Source organism: Telmatherina bonti (assembly GCF_933228915.1).
Source record: "Telmatherina bonti genome assembly, chromosome: 3".
Lineage (NCBI taxonomy): Eukaryota > Metazoa > Chordata > Actinopteri > Atheriniformes > Telmatherinidae > Telmatherina > Telmatherina bonti.
The window spans coordinates 37,989,580-37,999,679 of NC_136621.1; the positions used below are offsets into that span (position 1 = coordinate 37,989,580).

The window sequence follows — 10,100 nt, forward strand, 5'->3', positions numbered from 1 at the left end:
ATGATTCTAGTCTTTATATAAAGTGGTATGATCCTAGTCTTTATAAAAAGTGGTAAGATCTTAGTCTTTATCTAAGGTGGTATGATCCTTGTCTTTATGTAAAGTGATATAATCCCAGTCTTTATATAAATTGGTGTAGTCATAGTCTTTATATAAATTGGTATGATCCTAGTCTTTATATAAATTGGTATGATCCTAGTCTTTATATAAAGTGGTATAATCCTAGTCTTTATATAAAGTGGTATGATCCTTGTCTTTATATAAAGTGGTATGATCCTTGTCTTTATATAAATTGGTATAATCCTAGTCTTTATATAAATTGGTATAATCCTAGTCTTTATATAAAGTGGTATGATCCTACTCTTCATATAAAGTGGTATGATCCTAGTCTTTATAAAAAGTGGTAAGATCTTAGTCTTTATCTAAGGTGGTATGATCCTTGTCTTTATGTAAAGTGATATAATCCCAGTCTTTATATAAATTGGTATAATCCTAGTCTTTATAGAAAGTGGCATGATCCTAGTTCTTCCTGGTATGTAACTGGCCGCATGGTGTGCACATCAAAATAAAGTCCCACCTGTTCTCAAGATTTGGTTGCATCAGACAGGAATCTGTTCTTCTTGTTCACAACAAAGAATCAGCTCTTAGAACTGGCTCATTCAAGAATGATACATCACTGTTGCTCACTGTTTCACTCAATGTAATATTGTTTTGCACTTCCCAGTCACCGTACGCTGGACAAAAAAAGGTTAAATATCCAGAAAGATCCAACAGCATACCAGTTAATGCAAGTATATCCATAATGTTGCCAAGGATATGTATAGCTGATCTATAACAGATCATAGTCCTCCATATACACATTTATGACAGAACTTACAGGATCACCTGTAAAAGATCCTATGATCTACTGGAGTTGTCTATCACAAAGACTAAACATCTAACAATATCCTGAAATTAGATTTTTGAAAAACTGTAAAGGCAGAGGCACAGCAAAAATATATTTGATCATTGTAACTTCTCTCCAATGCTCACTGTAGGTCATTTAAAAAAACACACACACACACACACACACACACACACACACACACACACACACACACACACACACACACACACACACACACACACACACACACACATCTAGGTTTGACAGCTGTTTGGATAATTGTTCATTTGTCAGAGATGCTAAAGTTGTATTTACAGCCCTGTGAACTCAATTTTCTTAAAAAAAGAAAAAAAAAAAGACAGAGGAGAACTCTTCACCTCCTGTCACACTAGATTTTATTCACACTAGACTAAATTGCACAAAGGATTGTTCATACAAGACTGTACAATATTTTTCAGTATCCTGCCTTTTCTGCAAACTGAGAAATACAGAGAACATTGACAGTCCTGTTTTTCAGTACGCAGTGATGCAGTTCACGATGCAATGAAAATCAATAGTATTCAGTGGACGTGCCCAGTGGACTGCGTTTTTATTGGATGGGTTAAAATATTTGCAAGCAAATGGAAGCAATGCTCCACGTGACAGTAATAAACTCAGTGGGAGTTTACTGAAATGAACAGAATGAGTTTTTCAGACCATAAAAGTTTGTTCTGATGAGATGAAGATTGAACTGTTTGGTTATAATTCCAACATGTGTGAGAGGAGAACATCAAGCACCAAGCATCACTGTTTTTCTGTACAACATTCCTGCACTCACACACACTGATGACAACACGGGTGTGTCGGGATGTTGTTCAGAAACTGAAGATGACTAAATTTTTTTCTGAATCGCGTTTCAAACAACAAAACTGGTAATCAAAGGATTTCTATAGTTTGCTTTCACATACTGCCTCTCTGGTGCCAAATGCATAATAACATTTATGTGAGGCTTTTTATCTTTGAAGCATTAAAAAAAACAACCCTGAAACTGTGAAGCTTTCATTAATCACACTATCAAAGCCTTGCAATGCTGTTCAGCATTAAGTGTGAACAAAGAATTTGTGGGCCCACGCATGTGATGAAGTTGACCGCATCAGGGAAAACCCCACAGCATTATTAAAATCTACTGCAGAAAAAGGAGCTGCATTTGTGATGAAAAGGTGCTTTTGTTGGATCTTGAAAATCCATTTTCTGAAAAAGATCATTACTGCAGACTTTTTTTTTTCCATCTTCAGTTTAGTGCATCTGATAAAAGAATAACCTGGGAGTGAATCTAAAGGCTGATTAGCAATAATCGTGTATGATATTCAATGCTTTGGAATCAATCTGATTACAAGTAAATAAAAGGCCAAAATTGCTAATACCTATAAGAATACTAATTAATAATTTAATAAAATAAATAACCAAATTACTAAATGTAGAAAGTTTGACCAGACGCAGCAGTCTGAGTCCTGCAGGGGCAACAAGGACATCTAGTGGTGCAGGGATGATGAGGAGTTGCTGTGATCAGAACAACCTGCTTTCTAAACCACCTTTAGACGTGATTAATTAAACCATAAACTAATAACTGACGGTGCGCGTGAGCGTGGAAGCAGTTTGCCCTCTTCATACCTGCTCTGATGTTATTTCCAGAAATAATTTCCCAGCTCATGTCTTTCACACTGAATGCCCCTTTCTTCTTTTCATGTCCCTGATATTAGATGTGATTTCTGTCGCCCAAAATCTCACCGCAACAACAAATATTAAAATCAAATATTAAACTTCACGCACGCGCTTACGGGGTCAGCTGCTGCTTCTTAAGCTGATCTGGATTTCCATGGGCTTGACTGACACCTGCAGCGCGTGCATAATTAACTCTACAAGCGTCGGATGGATGGCGATGCAGGCAAACGCTCCTCAGCAGCGCAGCGCGGAGCCGCGTGCGACAGGGCGCACAGCGCGCGCGTGCTGCAGGGACCTTGAAGATGGGAATGAAATCATTCTAGATCAAAAGACACCCCGTTTTCCCGGTTTGAGTTGCGGACTGTTTCAGATTTGTGTGTCTGAAACTCGGATTAACACCTCATGGATTTCTTCACTGACTCCAATTTTTCCTCCGGAGGCTTGAACGCAACAGCAGGTAAGTTCTGCAACTACAGGACACGAATCCCGCGTGCATGCATCCAGAAACTGCAGACTGACCAGCATAAAGTAATTCCATTTAACACAATCTGGCAGTTTTAAAAAAATCTGTTTTCAGTGTCGACTTGTATCCATATGCAGGGATTCCTTCCTTTTCTCTAACCTCATACAGCAGAGTTCTCTTCTACAAAACTGTGGATTTTAACAAGAAAGAAAAAGAAAGAAAGAAAAGCATCCAACTGAGTTTGTTTAGAATTTACATATTTATGAGTCTTTGTATAAAGAATCTAAAGACTCAAAGGTTCAAAGTAAATTCCTTCCCCGCAGCATCACATAATCATCACAAAGGCTCTGATCCTCAGAGTCAAAACACACACACACACACACACACACACACACACACACACACACACACACACACACACACACACACACTGAGGAAGACGTGCCCACATGCAGGCTGATGGGTCAGGTGGATCTAAATAACACAACTATACACATCCTCCTCAATTTTATTTATAGCCTTTGATTAATAAACAGTCACTAAAATAACTGGAGACTGAAAGGAAATTAGCTGAATTATGATGCAAAACATTGCTTCTAAATATAATTGTCATGTCATGATGGACAGATGTTGATCAGATCTGTAAATGTGGTTATAAAAGACAGAGACTTATATATAGATAAAATAAAAATAATAAAAAATAAAAAAAATTAAAAAAAAAAAAAGCATTATGACTGTGACAAACAACCTTAAAATGCTTCTTCTGCTTTGAAGGTTTTAATGTTTTTAGTGAAGCACTTTAAATTGTCGTGTACGTGAAACAAACCTGCCACCAGAACAGAGTAGCACATTAATACATGCTGAGTTCAAGGAGCGTCTGTTTTCCTCCTCTTTTTTCACCAGTCAAGTGGATGTTGTTTATGAATAAATTTCCCACCTCTACAGCACACAGTTTAATATGTTCATGATGTAAAAGCTGCTTTCTGAACCGCTCCCTCCGTTCCAGGTGAAGCTGGGGCTCATCACTGCGGCGCCAGCCTCCCCGTCATCTTCAGCGTCATCTGCTTTGTGGGGATTATCGGCAACTGCATTGTCATGTACACCATAATGAAAAAGACCAAATATCACGCCAAGCAAACCGTCCCAGACATCTTTATCCTAAATCTCTCCATTGTTGATCTCCTGTTTCTTCTCGGGATGCCATTCCTCATCCACCAGTTACTGGGCAATGGCACCTGGCACTTCGGGGCAGCTATGTGTACTTTCATCACTGCGCTCGACTCCAACAGTCAGATTGTCAGTACTTACATCCTCACTGCCATGACCTTTGACCGTTACTTGGCAACGGTCCATCCCATCCGCTTCAACTACGTCCGTACACCCTACGTGGCTGCTCTGGTCATCGGACTGGTGTGGGGCCTGTCCCTGCTCACCATCATCCCTGTGTGGATGTATGCTGGTCTGATGCCTCTCCCGGATGGACTGGTTGCCTGCGCCCTCCTTCTGCCCGATCCAGTCACTGATACATACTGGTTTACACTCTATCAGTTTTTCCTGGCCTTTGCTATCCCCTTGACCATCATCTGCCTGGTGTTCTTCAAGATCCTCCAACACATGTCCACCAGTGTGGCACCGCTGCCCCCGCAGAGTTTGAGGCTGCGCACCAAGAAGGTGACGCGGATGGCGGTGGCCATCTGCCTGGCTTTCTTTATCTGCTGGGCTCCTTACTACATTCTCCAGCTCGTTCACCTCGGGGTGCAAAACCCCAGCCTGGCTTTCTCGTACGCCTACAACATCGCCATTAGCATGGGCTACGCTAACAGCTGCATCAATCCACTCCTTTACATCATCCTCAGCGAGACCTTCAAAAGACAGTTTCTCAGGGCGGTGCGCCCAATTAACAGAAAGTTCAGAGTCAATCCGAGCACCACGGATGGTGGCAGCATGATGGTCAGAATGATACCTGAAGGGGTTCAGCAGGAACCGGCCTCAAGAGAGCTGTTGCCATCCAATGAGGATCCACAGAGAACTGATGAATAGGAATTAATCACAATTCTTATATCTTTGCAGCTGTTCAGGCAACAGCAGCTGGAGTCATGGATATGAGCGACAAACCCATATTTATGACTCTGCACATATTCATGGGTTCATATATCCATACACATTTGTGAGTTTTATTCCATGTTATTTATGTTTTTCTAAAGACATAACATCTCAGGGGGTCAAGACTTTGAGCATTAGTATGTGATGGTCAAACTGGTGTCTTTGTCAAGCCATATAGATTCATTATTAATCTAAACAGATTTACCTTTACATTTATTTGGGCTTCTTACCAGTGTACTGTTGCGTCTTACACAACTCAGTCTACTTCATTACTTTTTCACATGTGCAGTCAGGTCAGTCTGTTTGCTGGAAATGTTCTGACTTCAAACTTCTTATATGCATTCAGGATAAACTGCATGACTGTTGCAGCGCTGCAGCTGTAGCATCGCTATTGCGGCACAGCTGTTGCAGCTATGGTTGTAGCATTGCAGTTGTAGCATCGCTGTTGCAGCATGACTTTTGCAGCTGTGGCTGTAGTGTCGCTGTTGCAGCGCGACTGTTGCGGCGCGACTGTTGCGGCGCGACTGTTGCGGCGCTGTGGCTGTAGCATCGCTGTTGCAGCACGACTGCAGTAACTGATTAATCTGCAGGGGATCTTGCAGCTTGCAGTGATCTGACTCCATGGAAACCTGGTGCTTCATTTCTGAAAAATTGTGAAGGATTTACACTAAAAGATATATTTTAAAAAAAAATCTAAATCTGTGTGTATGTTTGTTTCTGTGCATTCACATCCCAACTGACTTGGAATTGATTGCTTGAGCTGGGCAGGTTAATCCAAAAACCCATAGCATTGATACCAAGGTTAGTACCAGTATCGTTTGATACCAGTGTGAAGAGATCAGCATTTTGTTGCAAAAGGCTTTCAAGTAAAAATGTGAATGTCAAACAGTCAACCAGTTGTAGATTTTGCTTTTGCTCAGCAAATTTACCCCCTCAACTTTATTTTTCACAAATGATAATGATATATGATATATTATTGGAAAGAATGATATATTATTGGAGTTATTTTTATTTTGTTTGTTTACAAACAAAAAAAGCTTCCATTTAAAAATGACATTTAGTTCTTTGATTAAACTTATTGTTTTATTATGATCACAATCATGATCAATAATTAAAGAAAAAACAAATAACTGTGAAATTTCAAGCAAAACACTTCTAGTATTGTCAATACTTGGTATCGGATCGACATCGAAATTTTGCTGAGTCCCCCGGCCCTGTTAAACGCAGCTGCCATTTGCACCTTCTCACTTTTATAATAATTCAATTTTTTTTTTTTTTTTTCTGTCCAAAAAAGAAGAAAATCATAAGAAACACAGTAGAAATGTCATAAAAGAACCAGAAATGCAGGTATGAAGCAGACACGGATGAACTTAGAGTGAGAAAAACTGCTTCAGAGACGCTTAACGTCTGAGGAGAGTGGAACTTCCCAGCATGCCTTGTGTTTGTTCAGTTGGTTAATAGTGTTTATAAGTGTTTTAATTTACTATACAGGTATACAGGAGTTATCTGTATCATTCTGTATTCAGTGTTTAGTTAGATTATTGATTGTTTTAGTCTCATATTCAGTTCATATGTCTCGTTCATCCGACGCTGGTTTGTGTGACGTAACGCCGTCACGTGACAAACAGAGAAAACTGGCCAGTTTACGAGCAGGTTGTCCAGTATCATTACAGCATCATGTCTGTGGGAAAATGAGGTTACATGTGGTTTAGTTTCGCTTTTCATGTGTAAATCATCGATATGCAAATAGATGAAGTGTTGTTTGTTTCTTTGTTTTTCAAGGTGGCTCCTTCCCACAGTCCAAACACACACATCAAGGTTAAATACTCATCCTTATTCTCTTTATGAGTGTGTATAAGTGGTCCTGCAATGGACTGGTGACCTGCCCAGCGTGTATCCTGCCTCTTACCTGCTACTTGCTGGGATCAACTCCAGCTTCCCCGCCACCCTGAACTGGACCAAGCTGTGCAGAAAATAAGACAACGACAAGACTTAGCATGCAGTTTAATGACACGCTGACGACAACGTGACGGTTTCTGCAGGTCTTTCCTACACTGCAACGTTTGCATTGAACATGTAGCTTCATATTTACATGTAAATATGTTTTATTTACATGTAGCCTAAGCAACATTTGAGACTCTTATATCCTTCTTTCTTCTGGTTTCTGCTTTAAATTTGACATTTACAGCTTGTGAGGAGCTGCGGAGGCAAGCGGAGGGGCATTCATCCGGACTTTGGTCTCATTAAGACTAAGAAAAAAACTGTGACATCTGATGGTCTTGTTTGATCCGTCTCTCTCTAGATACATTTAATCTACGTCATATGAGATCATCAGTTTTTCCTTTGTAAATGTCTTTACAGTAAACTGTATATAATGAGCAACTTAATGTGTGAGAAGGCCGCTGGGTGCCTATCAGCTGAAATAAAAGATGCAGAGCATCATATGCATAGATGAAGAGTGCAAGGCAGCTTTTAATGCAGCTACAGGATGAAAAAAAGCATCAGATAATCCTGTAAATCAGTTTCATAACAGCAACGCTTTGCTTATTTTTTTATTCTTGTCTTCTTGTGACGCCGTGAAAAACCTTTTACTTACTGAAAAAAGATATTTTAATGCATTTAAGTGCCAACTTTTAAGCAAACAGTTTGACTTTGACAATGACAGCAGAATATATGTGTTTCATTATTGAAGCTAAAGCAGCCCTCTGAACATGGTGAAGAGCAGGAGACGCACTCTACTTCATATTTATTGGATATATATTTATATATGATGAATATATTTATTTATCTCAGCTCAACTGTTCTCTTTGCAGTTTGGTGTTTGTGTTGAGTGTAACTTGTGCATTTGTTACTGTGAGTTAACAGACATGTGAGGAAACTGGAGCCATAATGTTTGTGGCAAATATTCCTTCTTCAACCTTTTAACCAGTGTGGGTCAGCCTCGGGCTGTTTTTAGGTATTTTTTAAATATAAAATCTTGTACAGTCTGTTAGACGTTTAATATTTCAACACAACTGTAGCTTCACTGTCTGTAGCTCTGCTGGTTAACTGGTTAGCCCTTTAACGCCTGGTTAATAAAGTAATGAGCAGAAAATAAATGTTTTTTTACTTAAATTCTTTTATGAGGGGTGTAGCAAAATGAGAAAAAGAAAAAAAGATTTGTTTGTGTGTGGTTTATAGCAGTAATGACCCCCCAAGAAAGCCAGTTGGTGCTGGCGAGCCCTACCCTCGCGGTTAATGTGGTTATGAGATGGGTCATCCTGCGGCCAGCCTGAAAATGTAAAACAGGAAACTGTTTTTAGAAATAAGGGCGATAAAGTGTTTTTGGTTGGATTTGGTTTATAGCTGTGACGAGACGCCTAAATGCCCAAAGCTTGTCTTGTGGAGATGACACTGAATTCACATTTTTAATATGCCGTCTGTCTAACTTTGTTGTTTATGAGTTGATGTTTTAAAGAAATTAAAGTGCTAAATTCACAGATTTGTCTCTGCATTAAGTGTTTATTTCAGACAGCTCTGATAAAAAAGAAAAAAAAAAATCCCACATGTACTTGATAAATATAGGCTGTACTTCTCATAACTGTCTTGCAACCTCCTGAAATGATCTGCCGACCCCCGTTGTTGGTCCCAGTCCCCCCAGTATGAGAAGCGCTGTATTACAGTGTGATATATCAGGATTATTGTAGCATAAAAGGTATCCAGGGGACAGATTATATACCACCAGCAGTTTGAGCTAAAGTTTTCAGAAGAAGAAGAAAAGAAATCTTATGTATCATATATGACACCCACAGTCTTACGGGATTGAGACATGCAGGGGCGTGGATGGAGGGGGTTGCAGAGGGTGAACGTCCCCCAGCTAACAGCAGCGACAGCGGTAGCGCATCGCATTCTCAGCTTCCTCGTCTCCAAGAAAGTTGATTGGTCATGTTGGAGGGAATCTATATATATATATTTATATGAAGCCGCCCGTAAAAGACGAGGAATCACGGAAAAAGAATCAGAAAATGTTGCTTCGACTGACTAAATATTTTAAAATATATAAATATAAATGTTGGAGAACAGCTCGAAGTCTCTGAGATGTCCCCAGAGGCCTATTTATGTTCCCATCTTTGTAATGGAGATGTCTGTTTCAAACATTGTTATACGTTGCTGCCCTTCCCCTGGGTTCCTCTGAATGCGTCAGCGGCGCGTCAGCGGCGCGTAAGCGGCGCGTCAGCGGTCCTAAGCGATATAGAAGCGGTACCAAGGCAGTACAGAGGCATTGCAGAAGCCTTGTGGAAATGCTGCGTAGGTGGAAGAGCAGGGCTCAGAAGCAGTACAGAAGCACCGCAGAGCAAGTGCGCCAAGTTTTCCGCCCGACAGCCCGTTTCACCAGGAAAGTTTCAGAGTGAAACTTTTTTTCTTTTTAATTTAAATGTATTTACAGTACAATACAAAGGATATACAAGAGAATGTCATGACTCACAACTCAAGGTCAGGGGCAGCATCATAGATCATTCTGGATTTCACAGCTTTTGATTTTGTGCAAAATTTCAATGACTTCATGTACATATGGACGGAACATAGGAAAACGGACATACTTACTTTTTGTTTAGCAAAAAAAACTACAATGAATGTGAAATTTAGCAAGTAGAGTGAAGGGGTTCATGACAAATTTTATTTTGTATGGGAGGTGACAATTATAACTCCCTAATAAAATATATTTAAGCTTCATCCTAACTTGATACTCTAGTGTCCTACTGAGGTACAGATTAACATTATTCCAGAAGATTTGACAATTAGAGCACTCCCAGAAAAGATGACATATAGTTTCATCTCCCTCCTAACAGCAAATGCTCAACATTTTTACGGATTTTTGCCAGAAAAACATTGGTTTTATTTATCGGTCAGTCAGTCCCTTTACAGGACAGTTGTTTTTCCTTTAAAGTGTTTTTAACGTTTTACTTG

At 39.8% G+C, this 10,100-nt stretch overlaps 1 protein-coding gene across 1 annotated transcript; it reads left to right on the plus strand.

The window, feature by feature from the left end:
* Positions 1 to 2,989: 2,989 nt before the first annotated feature.
* On the plus strand, positions 2,990 to 5,090 carry mchr1a (melanin-concentrating hormone receptor 1a; the record flags this gene model as incomplete). Its single annotated transcript, XM_079264085.1, has 2 exons — positions 2,990 to 3,044; positions 4,057 to 5,090. The coding sequence occupies 2 exons, from the start codon at positions 2,990 to 2,992 to the stop codon at positions 5,088 to 5,090; spliced, it is 1,089 nt and encodes a 362-aa protein (XP_079120211.1).
* Between the last annotated feature and the right edge of the window lie 5,010 nt (positions 5,091 to 10,100).